Below are 15284 nucleotides of genomic sequence, written 5' to 3'. Positions count from 1 at the left end.
GTCAACTAATCAAATTTCTAGAACTTTTTCTAGAAATTTACATCCATATAGATGAACCTATATAAATATATAGTATTGTCTTGTGATTGAGAACTATAAGGGTAGGACCAACTCAGGGGAGATAGAGAAAGTGACATTGAGAATGAAGAGGAGGGTACCAGGCAGAAAGAATGGAAAACAGCACTGCCGGCAAAAGGAATCATTTGTGAACAGATGCTGAGACCAAGGAGAGGACAGCCTGTTTGAAAAACACCGAGAAGTTCCAAGCTGGTTGAAGCATAAATGGATTTGGAAGAATAGCAGGAAATGGGACAAAATGGTGCCTTGCATCTGATCTGTCTCCCAGGCCAAGATGCTTGGCTTTTACCCTATAAGCAGTGAGGAGCCAAAGAGGTTTTTGTTTTGATATATTTTTTGAAGTATTTATTTATTCAGCTGCTGCTTTGTAAAAAACAAGAAGCATGAGAGCCAGTGTCACAACTGTCAGGCACTGTGCTTTGCATGCCTTCTCTCACAGTAAATCTCTGAGAGAAGTTTGATCATCATACCCCACCTTGAAAATAAGAAGACTGAGACACAGTTTAAGCAACTTGGCCAGGATGTGATAACCAAACAGTGGTGAGCTGGGATTCAGACTTGGCACTCTGCAGCACTGCTCTTAACTCCTCTCTTATGCTATTTTTGGTGAAAACTAAGCAAAGGAGAAAAGGAAAGATATACTCATTTGAATGTAGAATTTCAAAGAATAGCAAGGAGAGATAAGAAAGCCTTCCTCAGTGATCAATGCAAAGAAATAGAGGAAAACAATAGAATGGGAAAGACTAGAGATCTCTTCAAGAAAATTAGAGATACCAAGGGAACATTTGATGCAAAGACGGGCACAATAAAGGACAGAAATGGTATGGGCCTAACAGAAGCAGAAGATATTAAGAAGAGGTGGCAAGAATACACAGAAGAACTATACAAAAAAGATCTTCATGACCCAATAACCATGATGGTGTGAACACTCACTTAGAGCCAAATACCCTGGAATGCAAAGTCAAGTGGGCCTTAGGAAGCATCACTACAAACAAAGCTAGCGGAAGCAATGGAATTCTAACTGAACTATTTCAAATCCTAAAAGATGGTGCTGTGAAAGTGCTGCACTCAATATGCCAGCAAATATGGAAAACTCAGCAGTGGCCACAGGACTGGAAAAGGTCAGTTTTCATTCCAATCCCCAAGAAAGGGAATGCAAAAGAATGCTCAAACTACCGCACAATTGCACTCATCTCATACTCTAGCAAAATAATGCTCAAAATTTTCCAAGCCAGGCTTCAGCAATACATGAACCGTGAACTTCCAGATCTTCAAGCTGGATTTAGAAAAGGCAGAGGAACCAGAGATCAAATTGCCAACATCCCTGGGATCATTGAAAAACCAAGAGAGTTCCAGAAAAATATCTACTTCTGCTTTGTTGACTACACCAAAGCTTTTGACTGGGTGGATCACAACAAAATGTGGAAATTCCTTAAAGAGATGGGAATACCAGACTACCTTACCCGCCTCCTGAGAAATCTGTATGCAGGTCAAGAAGCAACAATTAGAACTGGACATGAAACAACAGACTGGTTCCAAATCGGGAAAGGAGTACATCAAGGCTACATATTGTCACCCTGCTTGTTTAACTTATATACAGAGTACATCATGTGAAATGCCAGGCTGGATGAAGCACAAACTGGAATCAAGATTGCTGGGAGAAATACCAATAACCTCAGATACACAGATGACACCACCCTTATGGCAGAAAGTGAAGAAGAACTAAAGAGTCTCTTGATGAAAGTGAAAGAGGAGAGTGAAAAGGTTGGCTTAAAACTCAACATTCAAAAAACGAAGATCATGGCATCTGGGCCTATCACTTCATGGCAAATAGATGGGGAGACAATGGAAACAGTGACAGACTTTATTTTGGGGGGCTCCAAAATCACTGCATATGGTGACTGCAGCCATGAAATTTAAAAATGCTTACTTCTTGGAAGAAAAGCTATAACCAACCTAGACAGCATATTAAAAAGTGGAGACATTACTTTGCCGACAAAGGTCCGTCTAGTCAAAGCTATGGTTTTTCCAGTAGTCATATATGGACGTGAGAGTTGGACTATAAAGAAAGCTGAGTGCCGAAGAATTGATGCTTTTGAACTGTAGTGTTGGAGAAGACTCTTGAGAGTCCCTTGGATCAAAGCAGTCCATCCTAAAGGAGATCAGTCCTGGGTGTTCATTGGAAGGATTGATGCTGAAGCTGAAGCTCCAATACTTTGGCCACCTGATGTGAAGAACTGACTCATTGGAAAAGACCTGATGCTGGGAAAGATTGAAGGCAGGAGGAGAAGGGGATGACAGAAGATGAGATGGTTGGATGGCATCACCGACTCGATGGACATGAGTTTGAGCAAGCTCCAGGGGTTGATGATGGACAGGGAAGTCTGGCATGCTGCAGTCCATGGGGTTGCAAAGAGTCGGACACGACTGAGTGACTGAACTGAACTGAACTGATGCATATGTTTATTAAAAATAAAAAACTAAGTGTCCTGGATTGAATAGAGGCCTCCAAAATTTAATGTCCACCTGAATCCTATGAATGTGACCTTACTTGAAAATGAGTCATACTGGAGTAGGGTAGGCCCTAAATCCAATGACAAGTAGCCTTAGAAGAAGGAAATCTGGACATGAGGACACACAGTGAAGAAGGCCATGTAAAGGCAGATGCAGAGATTGGAGTAATGCAGCTGCTAGCCAAGAAATGCCAAGGATGACCAGCCAGCACCAGCAGCTGGGGGAGAAGACAGGACAGATACTCCCTGCAAGCTCCCAGAAGGAACCAACCTTGCCAGCTGCTTGATGTCAAACTTCTAGCCTCCCAAACTATGAAAGAATAAATTTCTATTGTTTCACACAATCCAGTTTGTGGTATTTTGTCATGGTAACCTTAAGAAACTAATATAAACTAGTATACTAAGTAGTGGGCTTCCCAGGTGGCCCCAGTGGTAAAGAACCCACCTGCCAATGCAGGAGACGTAAGAGACTCAGGTTGCATCCCTGGGTTTGGGAAGACCCCCTGGAGGAGGGCATCACCACCCACTCCAGTATTCTTGCCTGGAGAATCCCATGGACAGATGAGCCTGGCAGGCTACAGTCCATAGGGTCACAAAGGGTCTGACACAACTGAAGCGACTTAGCATGCACATGCTCATAAATACTAAGCAGTAGAAAAAGCATGAAAATACAAAGTATTAATCTGCCCCAAATTTTATTATGGAGAAAATCACATCATTATTGTTAGGCAACTTGTATCCATAAACACATACCCGATAAAAGAGTATAAAGTCGTCAGTCAGTCAATTCAATCACTCAGTCATGTCTGACCCTTTGCGACCCTATGGATTGTAGCATGCCAAGCTTCCCTGTCCATCATCAACTTCTGGAGCTTATTCAAACTCATGTCCATCAAGTGGGTGATGCCATCCAACCATCTCATCCTCTGTCGTCCCCTTCTCCTCCTGCCTTCAATCTTTCCCAGCATCAGGGTCTTTTCCAATGAGTAAGCATATACAGCTAAAAAAGCATGCAGTTGAGCTCTCTTTTAAAACTTTATTTATTCCCATTTTGAATGTTCTACATGCAAAGTCTGATAAGAAAAGTGTTGCCAAGAATACAAGGAACTAGGTATTTTTATATACACTACTGATGGGGGTTGGTAAGGCAATTTGGCAGTACCCATTTCAATTGCAAGTACATAAACCCTCTGACTCAGAAGTTTCATTTCTTATCATTGAACTTGGCAAAACATACATGTGTACAAGGATATTCATGATCAGAAATAACTACAATGTCCATTGTTCCAGGAAGAGGTAAATAAAATAAACAAGTTGTAACATGTCTTAGTCCATTCAGGCTCTATAACCTGAAATACCACAGACTGGGCAGCTCACCAACCACAGAAATTGACTTCTTCCAGCCCAGGAGGTCGGAAGATCACAGATCAGGGTGGAAGCAGGGGCAGACTTGGGCTGTCTGGCAGCTACAGACATCTCCTCGCATCCTCACATGGCAGACATGTCTGGGGAGATTTCCTGGGGCCTCTTTCATAAGGACACTAATCCCATTTACAATCCATGAGAGCAGAGCCCTTATGACCTGAGTACCACCCAAAGGCCCCATCCCCGGATACTGTCACTTGGGAGTTCGGATTTCAGTATATGAATGGAGGGGAGGTGGGGACACAGACACTCAGACCATAGCATAATACGTTTATCCTATGCTTCAATTTAAAATGAACTAGAACAAGAAGTTTTACTTCTTGTAGAAGTAAAAGATAGTAAAGAAGTCACGAAATAAAGGCAACTCTGCTTTCCCCGTAGCCTGAATTACAGCAGTGAAGGGGCAGACAAGCCTGACACGTTCAAGGCACAGGGAGGAGGCCAGCACGACTGCAGGGGTGGGGCGGGGTCAGGGATGAGGTCAAGGAGGGAACAGAGACAGTGGTCAGGCTTCTAGGGCCTCGCAGGCCACTGTCGGACCATGGAAGTTTTTGGAGCGAGGCAGGAAGTCACTGGAAGGATTTAAGCAGGGGGAAGATGGGGTCTGGCTTACGTTTTTAAGAACTGACTCTCGCTGCTCTGCTGAGAACAAAAGCTGAGGGGTCCAGAAAGGATGTGGCTCGGTCCACTCCAAGGACTTGGGTGGTGGCAGGGGAGGGTGAGAAGTGGTCAGATGCTGGATTTCAGGCTCACACAACTAGGAGGAGGTGGCCGGCCCCCTTACCCTAAGAGGGAAGGCAAGGGCAGGGAACGGTTAGGTCCGAGCTGCTGGCTAGATGTTCCAGTGCGAACAGCCCAGTGGACAGTTGTATGTGGGAGCTCGTGGAGAGAGCCCAGGCTGGACTTAGGAGTGTGCGGCCATCGGCACAGAGGTGATACTTCAACTAGGGGACTATAAGAGGCAGAGAGCCTAGAGCAGAGCCCTGGAATGCTCCAACGTTTAAAGGATTGTCAAGGGCTAAGAACGCAGCAAAGGAGACTGTGGCTGAGCAGCAGAAACCACAGGGCAGAGAGAGAAGCCAGGGGCCAGGTGTCCTGGAAAACAGGAATCCACTCGAGCAGAGAGCCCAGAGGGAAGCAAGAGGGATCCTTGTGTCGAAACACAACCAGCGCTGAAATGTTCCCAGTCCCCAGGAGTAGAAGCTAAGGGCCGCCCCTCCAGGACAGCACTTCTGGCACTCAGATGTGCCCCTGGGGCCCCCAGCCTGCGGCTCAGGCCCGCCTTCACGTGTGGGGAGGAGCCTGAGGCTCTGCGTGTCTGGTGGGCTCCCGGCTGGGGACCACTTTTGGAGTTCTGAGAGTTCAGCCCCCAAACCCTGAACATCAGCAGAAGTGCAGTCATGACTGCTGACACATTCCAGGGAAAGCTCAGGACTATCTTTCTCCGGCTTCTCCCCTCGAACCCCAAGGCCAGCCCTTCTTTCCACACAGCCCTGTCTTCCTCAGCTTCTCACACTGTTTCCCCTACCTTAGGATCTGGAGACTTCTAGCATGATGTCTTCAGACACTTCAGTCCTAAATCCTAGAGCATAGTAAGTGAACTCAGCGAACACCCAGATGTCCCCAGAGGGGTTGTCCCCACGTGAATCCTAGCCCTCCAGGAGGGCCTGTCGCCTTCCTGTGACATCTAGAACCCAATTCCCCCACTTCTCTGAAGATCTGGGGGTCGCCTTTCCCCCATCACTCCAGTTTCCAGATCCGAGTGAGTCTGTTCCCCTTTCGCCAGCCACCTTCACCCTGCACAGCACACCTGCCCTCCATCACTTCTGCAGAGAATCACTAACACCAGGTTGCTATGTAGAGCAGATTTTCTTACGGTGTAAGGGCCACAGAGCAGAAAACGAGTTCAAACTCAACGCCAAGGCCCTGCCATAAAATGAATGTGTCGGCTATTTCCCGCCACAGGAACTCTGTCAGAGGTGGGCCTCTCTGACCTCCCCACCCACCCCACCCCCGGACCCCTCTCCCCGTCCCCTGGGGCTTCCACGCCCTTCCTCCCTGGCTGCCTCCAAACACTCAGAACACTTCCGGCTTCCTTCCCCAGAGCCAAGTCTCTTCCTCTCTCCCTCAGTCCTCACTTTCCTCTGTCAAGGGTGCCAGCAAGGTGTTCCCACCCCTCTGAGGTGGAAGCCAGGCCTCCCCACAATGAGGGCACACCAGGGATCTTTTCAAAGGCATTATTCTGTCCCTCCCACCCTACAGTCAGGAAAGAGCGCCTGTTGCCGTGAGTCGGCAGGATACAGGCTGTCAAAACAGTCCAGCCCCCGGGATGTGTGGGCAAAGCTTGTCTGGACCTGCTTCCAAAATACCTATCATCCCACAGAAGCCGACACCTGCCAATATTTAAGCCAAATGTCAAGAATATAAGCATTGCTTCATAGACGCTCCTGAGGAGAGACGAGTGCAAATCTTCCTATTTGCTGTCGTTTTGAATTCTTGATACCTCCCCAAAGCATCATCCGTTCCCTCTCATCAGTGGCCTCTCCTCTCTCTGAAAGGGTTTTCTTGTGCACAGGCCCTCAGATGGGAGAAGCAAAATGAAATAACCCGCCGGCCATCGCTCGGGAATTTTGAGCACACGAGCTCCAGGCTCAGCTCCCAAGGACAGACCCACGCTGCTCACCTGTCCCAGCCCACCTGTCCATCTCCAGGTTACATAACACGTCCAAAAATGTAATATCCCACGTACCTGAAGGCCAGAGTTCAAGAGGCTGTGTCCTGAGACTCTAAGTGGCTCCCGCACACCAGCTCTAACTCCCCCACTTCAAATCCCTTGTGGCTCCCACCGAGTACAGAATGAAAGTCCACTCCGCTAGGACAGCCAGCGCCTCCCAACCTGGCCCCAAGAGGACCTTCTGTGCTCATCACCTATCATCCCATGTATCCTAGATACTCAAGGTCAAAAGAGAGGAAACTGGAATCCAGACTGTCTGAAAAACACTATCCTGTGATGCCTTTTCCAAAACAAACACACACACGCACACATACCCTCATGCACACACACACTCACATACATACATTTCCTTATACACATACAGTCATACACAAACTCTCACACACACACGTATAGTTATACACACACACATACCTTCACATATACACACCCTCACATACATTTATATCCTATACACCCAGTTATACATAAACCCTCACACACACACAGGTATAGTCACACACACACACATATCTTCATATATACACACCCTCAAGTACATATATAGCCTATACACACACAGTCATACACAAACCCTCACACACATGTATAATCATACACACACATATCTTCATATATACACACCCTCACGTACATATATATCCTATACACACATAGTCATACACAAACCCTGACACACACATGTATAGTTGTACACACACACATACCTTCACATATACACACCCTCACATACATTTATATCCTATACATCCAGTCATACATAAACCCTCACACACACACAGGTATAGTCACACACACACACATACCTTCATATATACACACCCTCACATACATTTATATCCTATACACATACAGTCATACACAAATTCTCTCACACACACACAATATCTGCCACCCTAAACACACAGAACAATGTGTCCATCGCTAGCAAAGGAACATGTAAGTAAATGGTTTGCACAAAGAAAGAAGGAGGGTAGAAAGTGGTCTCGGCAAAAGGTAAAGAGCCACGAGGTGTGGTTTATGTGGCCAGAGGTGCATCTCGCGGCCTCCTGGTGGCCTGCTGACAGACAGAGGTCACTGCACCCAGGGCTCACATTCGACAGCGACGCAGGCTAAGATGGTCGTGACGTCCACCAGCTGCTCAGCTAAAAGGAGGTGAATCAAAACGATAAGGCAACTAACTGTATAGCACAAGGAACTATATTCAATATCCTGTGATAAACCATAATGGAAACTAATATAGAAAGTAGAATATATATATGTATGTATGTATATATAACTGACTGACTTTGCTGTACAGCACAAATTAACATTGTAAATCAACTATACTTCAACTAAAAAGTACTGTAATTTTTTAAAAAGGGGGTGAGTTGCCTCTTTTTACACAACAGGTGATTGGTATTGTTCATCTTGCCCTCAGCAAATCCCTTGAAAGGAAAAGTCAACAACGAGACACAGGGGGGCACCGAGTCAGGCAGCAGGTGCGGGAGGCCAGGCACGTGGAAGCAGGGCCATCTCGGTGGAGGGGCCCTGGTGTTTGAGCGAGACCCTACATAAGCCCCTCCAGGGGCTCCAAATAAACCCCTCTGGCCCTCACCAAGTCCAGGTCTGGCCGTGGGCTCTTCCTGTCAGTTGCTGACTGGCACCAAGAAACTGGTCGCCCTGACGCTCTCTCCAGATTCTAGATTAGGAAGCCTGGGATGAACATTTCAGCCAGACTCTGGGCCAAACTCTGCATTTTACAGACAAAACTGCTATTCCAGGAAAAGGAAAGGATTCACCCCCAGTCGAAAGGCCATAGTCCAGAACCAGTCTGCACAGAACACAGCCTGGAATCACACTAGGGGGAGCTCTCGTCCGCACTGTTTGCAAACTCCACGTCCTTCAAGCCTCAGCTCAGTGGTGCCTCTTCCAGGAAGCCTTCCCAGCCTCCCTCCTCTTTCAGGTTAGAGCTCGAGGCCCTCTCCTCAGACCCCGTGTGCCAGATAACCTCGTTAGATAACTGGAGTCAGGCTGGAAGGCTCTGGTTCATCCTTATCCATACCATGGACACAAGGTTCTCAAATGAAAGAAGAATGTCTAGTCTATGGCCTCAGGTCCAGTGCTCAGCAGGGCACAGCAGATGTAGAGTGTAACTCGGCGCCCGTCTTGGTCAGCATGGAGGGCTCTCTGCTCGACCACTCAACCCTCTCACACGCTCTCTCTCTCACCTGCGTCTAAACAACTAAGCCAGCTACTCTCCAGACCACAGTTCAACCCTCAACTGCTTTCTAAACGTGTTCCCCACTGTTACCCAAGGCAGGCCTCCCCGGAGAAGGCCTGGGCTGGTGGTTCTGGGCTTCAGCTGCACACTGATGCCATCTGGGGGCCTCCACCTGCCCCCTGATGCCGATGTCACACCTCGGGCCACCCCTCCCTGAGGGGTCCCAGGCAGCATATTTCTAACCTCCCCGTTTGATTCCAGCACATAGCTAAGGTGAAGAAACACACACCTAAGAAAAAAATGTGATTCCGGAAATTGTGTTGGTTCACCCAGTACCATGTGTGGGTGGAAGTAATTGTGAGTGGCAGTGTGAGTGTGAGAGACACACAGAGTGACACAGCAGTGAGAGAGGAAGAGCTTGTTCAGCACTGGAGACAGGCTTCCTCATCCCGGCACTACTGCAGTTCGGGTCAGATGAGTTTTGTGGTGGGAGCTTCTCTGCGCATGGTAGGATATTCAGCAGCAGCCTTGGCCTGAACCTGTCAGATGCCAATAGTAAACCCCCTGCACCAGCTGTGAACAACCCAAGAAGTCTCCAGACATCGGCAAATGTCCCTGGGGTAGAGGAGCAAAATCACCCCTGCGTGAGAACTACAGGTATAAACTAACTACCAAATGCTTTATTGCATGTTGATGTATTTATGTACATATTTCAACCATAGGTCACAACAGGCATTTTTCTAAATTTGACTGAGTGGCTAAGGATTCTAGACACAGGTCAGTGTCTTGGTGAGGGACACACAGGACTGAACCACACACAGGATGTGTAGAAACTAGTGGGTGAGTTGAGACAGAATCACAGAAACTAGATCAGGCAGATTCAAGGAGTTAAGATGAGTCAGTGGTGTGTGCGTGCATGCTAAGTCACTGCAGTCGTGTCCAGCTCTTTGCAGTCCTATGGACTGCAGCCCGCCAGGCTCCTCTGTCCAATGAATTCTCCAGGCAAGGACACTGAAGTGGGTCCCTCCTCCAGGGGATCTTCCCTTCCCAAGGATCCACACAAGTCTTTTCTATTTCCTGCATTGGCAGGCAAATTTTTTACCACTAGCGCCCCCAGGGGAGCCCGAGTCAGTGGTCAAACCTATGAAAGACGACCAAATTAACAAAACCCCAAAGCCAGATATTCCAGAAACTAGCAAAGCCTGAGGCAAGCAGAGGGTTGTCACAGATGAAGACTGGTGATGAGCAGGAGCAGGAAGAGGGAAACAGTCAGAGAAGGAGCTCTGGGACATTCTGGGCATGGAAGGACCACAACAAGCCGTGTCTGAGGACAGAGTCGAGCATGGTGTGTAGCTGGCACAGGAGGAGGAAGGAAGCTGGAGGCAGGAAGTGGAGCCTTAACGCCCCTGCCCACCTGCTGCCTAAACCGCCTCCAATCCCCACCAAGGCTGCCCTTTCACAATCAGAGCTCAGGGCAGCCAGGGCCAGATGCTGGCAGAGAAAACACTCAGCCCACTCTGGAGCCGAGCACAGCCTGTGTCCCGGGCACCTGTAGGGGTCTTGAACCAGCCCCGTGACCAGCATCCCCCAGCCTCCAGGACCCATGAGGAAGAGCCTCTGGAACGGCCCCTCCAGACAACACCCCAAAAGCACAAAGAACAAATTGGGGCCCCCCAGGGACCCTGGAGCCAGGCACCTGCTCCCCATGGCTCCGTCACCCTCTACCGCACCCCTTCCCAACCCCTGTCCCCTGGGCTCTCGGGGCCCCCCAGGGACCCTGGAGCCAGGCACCTGCTCCCCATGGCTCCGTCACCCTCTACTGCACCCCTTCCCAACCCCTGTCCCCTGGGCTCTTGTGGCCCCCTGCCTGGTTTCCCCCGTATCCCCTCACATTCTTCCTGAGCCCCTAGGGGTCTTCTGCTCATGCCCACCTCTGAGCACCAGCAGACTCGGACTTCAATCCTGGGCCTCCTCTAAACGCTGTCTGTCTAAAGCCCGAGTCTGCACTCCCCTACTCAAATCATCCTCTAACTGTCCTCTGCTAAACGGAAAAGTCCAGCATCCCCACACCCTCCCTGCTACCGCGTCTGCCCCCTGCCAGCCCCTTCCCCCGGCACTCAGAGACTCCAGCCACCTCTAGCTTCTCCCGCGAACAAGAACAAAGCCACAACCACCCTTCACAGTCTGAAGCGCTCGCTTGGTTTCTAAGTGACTCTGGGAAACAGCACTTTGCTGGCTCCTCTGTGTCTCCCACCGGCAGTGAGCAGAATCCCGGAGGACCATCTGCAGCCTTGCTGCACCCCGCCCCTGGTACTCAATACTCAGAGGAGTCTTACTGCTTGCTGAGTACTCTTTTAAGTGTCTTAGTATGAATTACCTTCTTCTGTTCTCACAAAGGAGTTGCTTTATGCTATTGTTTATAACAATGATATCATATTAATATAAGTAGTCCTATTTGCTACCCTCTTTTTACAGTCAAGAATATTGAAGTCAAGAGTACTGAGAAACGTGAGGGAATGTCTTCAAAGTTCCATAGTTGGAAAATGGGGAGATTCAAACTCCCACGGCCACCACTGTGCAACCCAGCATGGTAATGAGAGCCTTTTAAAGGGACTAATCCAGCTGCCCCCTCGATTTCGCAGGGAGCAAAGCCAGTGCTGCTGCAGATCCTCGGGGCTTTGTCGCAGAGACACAGTGAACAGAGGCCAGTGTGGGGCTTGGCTGGCGTGGACACAGGGTAGGAACCAGCCTGGACCACAGACACAGCTTCACAGACATGCTGACTCTGCCTGGGTCACTGCTACTTTCTTTCATCTGTTTTTGTTTAGTTACTAAAGTAAAGTCGCTCAGTCATGTCCAACTCTTTGCGACCCCATGGACTGTAGGCTACCAGGCTCCTCCGTCCATGGGATTTTCCAGGCAAGAGTACTGGAGTGGGTTGCCATTTCCTTCTCCAGAGGATCTTCCCCAACCCAGGGATCAAACCCACATCTCCCGCATTGTAGGCAGACGCTTTACTGTCTGAGCCACCAGGGAAGACTTGTTTAGTTGCTAAGTCGTGTTCAATTCTTTGAAACCCTGTGGACTGTAGCCCACCAGGCTCCTCCGTCCATGGGATCTCCCAGGCAAGAATACTGGAGTGGGTTGCCATTTCCTTCTCCAGGGGATCTTCCCAACCCAGAGATGGAACCAACGTCTCCTGCCTTGACAGGCGGATTCTTTACCACTGAGCCACCTGGGAAGCTCTTACCTTCACCTGAGAGGGATAAAAAGACCAAGAATGTCAGCACTTCCATCATGGGAAGGTGAGACAAGCCAGGGTGGCAGGGTCTTGTAGCACCCAGCACAAGTCACAAAATGAAGACAGGAGAGGGGCTCCTGGTTCAGAAAACCTAGGCGGACACCACGAAGCTACAGGGCTGAGACGAGGCCCCAGCCTGAAGTTAGAGGCGTGGGGCGAGGGCAGAACCTGGTGGCAGCAGGCAGAGATCTTGCCTTGCCCAGAGAGAGTGTCATCACTGGTCGGGGATGCTGGGCCAGCCTGCCTGGGACCCAAGGGAAGAGGGAGAAGATGGGATTGATACCAGCCTCGGGGCACAGCTCCCGAGTGTCCTGTTCAGAGTAGCTGCCCGACAGCCCACTTGGGATCCTGGACCCCCAGCGGGGGCTGCACTGTTTCCATTTAAAGCCTGTGTGAACAGTCGGGGAGTGGGGCTGGCACCTCTGGAAGAGAAAGCGTGAGGAGAAGGTGATCACCCTGCACCTGAGACTCTATAGAGTCTCCATCTATCGCCCCCCGCTCCTGGGCTGGGAGGACCACCTCATTTGGTTTCATAATGAACAAGCACTCCAACCACCTCCCTCTCCCTTCAAACAGCCCAGAACCTGCCTGGAACTCACCCGCATGGGCTCATCGGGGAACCCGGGTTTGCTCGGCCTGTCCTGGCGCCGGGATCTCAGGAGCTGCTTGGCCTGCTTTTCCGTCAGAATTGGAGAGGCCCCTGAAAAAGTCAGGAAGGGACCTCAGGGACTCTCAGGCACCCCCATCCACGCGCCATCTCGCCATCCAAGGCCAAGCATTTACAAGTCCAATTTGGGTCAGCACACAAAAGTTCTTTCACAGGGACCTGTCTCAGAGGGCTGGGCTTTCCCAAAGGCTCAGAGAGGAATTTTTAATTGTTCCTAAGATGGCTAAGGCTGCATAACTAAAACTTATTTACTTCCTGCGATGACCCATTCCTCTAAAAGCGGCCATTACTTTAATGGATATGTTTCTTTAAACACATTTTCTTCAGGTCTCTGGCCAGTGTGTTTCTTATCGCTCAGGGTTGCTTTGGTGAGATTCTTTCAAAGCCTCAACACACTAAATCAAGTTTAAGTTGTTACTAGAAGGTTCCCCCATGACAAGAAGATTATGTTAAACTTGGTAAGCACCCATGATCCCTCAAAACAGATGTTATAATTAAAGTAAATCAAGTTTTGATCATCACACACAAACTCTAAAAGATATTATCATAATAAAAGTATATCAAGGGAATTTTCTGGTGGTTCAGCGGTTAGGACTCCCACTTAAAAGTGCAGGGAACGCCAGGTTCAATCCCTGGTCTGGGGGCTAAGATCCCACAAGCCAGCCAAAAAAAAAAAAGGTGAAAAAATGTATGTCAAATTTTAAGATTGATCAGCATTTTTGAGAATTAGTATTCAAATGCATTTAAAGATTAAAAAAATTAATTTATCCCTTATGATAGCAATTCTGGGAACCTACTCTTAAGGTTAAAAAAAAAGAAGCATTGAATTATTATGTATTACGTATTATTTGAAATTCTGAAAAAATACTTTATAAAATAGATTTATTCCAGTCTATCTTGTCACCATAGAAATAGGTTTAGGGAGTTAATGCTCACCTGAGAAGAAAATCAGCAAGGTGAGAGACAGCACAAGCACAAAGAACCCCTTCATCCTGCCAGGTCCTCTCTCTGCCTGTGGCAGAATGAATCCCCCCACAGAGAGCCAGCCTACTTGAAGGAAGCCACGTCCGGCCCAAACGCTGTTTGTGCTTTGACTCACAGCGCTCACAGCATGATGCTAAATTCATCTGACTCGAAGTTTCTATTATGATCCCCAAAATATTTTCCTTTGAATTCCTATAAATTTTCATCCTGAGGAAGGAAATTATCTCTCTGTCATATGACTTTCAGAGCTTGAATTTGACAAAGCAACATGCCACAACCATTTCATTTAAACAGATACACAGACATCATGGAGTGGCTTGTGTTTATCTGTAGCTTCTGTTTGTGCTCCTGTTGTTTCACCGAGGTTGAATCATCTCTTACATTTGCATATTTTATGACATTCTTCCAAAGCCCATTCACCAATCTAATTTGACCTCCCCAATAATTTCAGAGGTGGGCATGGAAATTAGCCAGGAGCCTGATGAGAGGAAAATTTTTTTCAGCTGACCTTGGAGCCAGATAGACCAGGGTTCATGCCTCCACTCCAGTACTCTTGCCTCGAAAATCCCATGGATGGAGGAGCCTGGTAGGCTGCAGTCCATGTGGTCGCTAAGAGTCCGGCACGACTGAGTGACTTCACTTTCACTTTTCACTTTCTTGCATTGGAGAAGGAAATGGCAGTCCACTCCAGTGTTCTTGCCTGGAGATTCCCAGGGACGGGGGAGCCTGGTGAGCTGCCGTCTATGGGGTCGTACAGAGTCGGACACGACTGAAGCGACTTAGCAGCAGCAGCAGCATGCCTGGGGTTTCTGTCTTTCTAGCAACGTAACCTTCCATCAATCACTTATCCTCTCTCTTTTTTTAAAAGAAAATTTTGTTATTTTTAGCTGTGCTGGATTTTCCTTTCTCCGTGTGGGCTTTCTTGAGTTGCAGTGCATGGGCTTCTCATTGCAGTGAGTACAGTGGCTTCTCTTGTTGCAGAGCATGCGCTCTAGGTGAGAGAGCTTCAGTAGCTGCCATTCGAGGGCTGGGCTCAGTAGTTGTATGTGGGTGTGGCGGGGGCGGAGGTTGGGGGCTGTAAGCGGGGGGAGGACGGGGTCTAATTGCTCTGCAGCATGTGGGATCTTCCAGGACCCAGATTCGAACCATGTCCCCTGCATTGGCAGGCAGATTCTTAACCACTGGACCACCAGGGAAGTCCCCACTTACCCTTTCTGAACTTCAGTGTCTTCTCCTGAACAAAAGAAGTAACAATACCTACCACGTAGGTGTAGGCTACGGAATGAGCTACATTACTCATCTTTTCATTTTATAAACAAGGAAGTGAGGTTCAGAGAGGTAAAATAATGTCCAAGTTCACACGTTACGCAGAAATCCAG

General features: G+C 48.5%; 1 protein-coding gene across 2 annotated transcripts in view; it reads right to left on the bottom strand.

Annotated features, from left to right (window-relative positions):
- Positions 1-14943, bottom strand: part of C3H17orf67 (chromosome 3 C17orf67 homolog) — a 34159-nt gene extending 19216 nt beyond the window's left edge. Inside the window, exons 1-2 of one of the 2 annotated variants that reach the window (XM_081582648.1) lie at positions 14414-14943; positions 12854-12954 (exon numbers count right to left, since the gene is read on the bottom strand). In XM_081582648.1, coding sequence (XP_081438774.1) covers positions 12854-12954; positions 14414-14507 — 195 coding nt within the window. In that variant the 5' untranslated portion in view covers positions 14508-14943. Of the gene's footprint in view, positions 1-12853; positions 12955-13857 lie in introns of both variants that reach the window. The other variant, XM_081582649.1, reaches the window with a different exon arrangement.
- Between the last annotated feature and the right edge of the window lie 341 nt (positions 14944-15284).

The sequence above is a fragment of the Giraffa tippelskirchi genome, chromosome 3 (genome assembly GCF_054371585.1).
Source record: "Giraffa tippelskirchi isolate mGirTip1 chromosome 3, T2T-mGirTip1v1.2.pri, whole genome shotgun sequence".
Taxonomy (NCBI): domain Eukaryota; kingdom Metazoa; phylum Chordata; class Mammalia; order Artiodactyla; family Giraffidae; genus Giraffa; species Giraffa tippelskirchi.
Note: the sequence above shows the minus strand (reverse complement) of the source record. Positions and strands in the feature narration are given on the sequence as shown.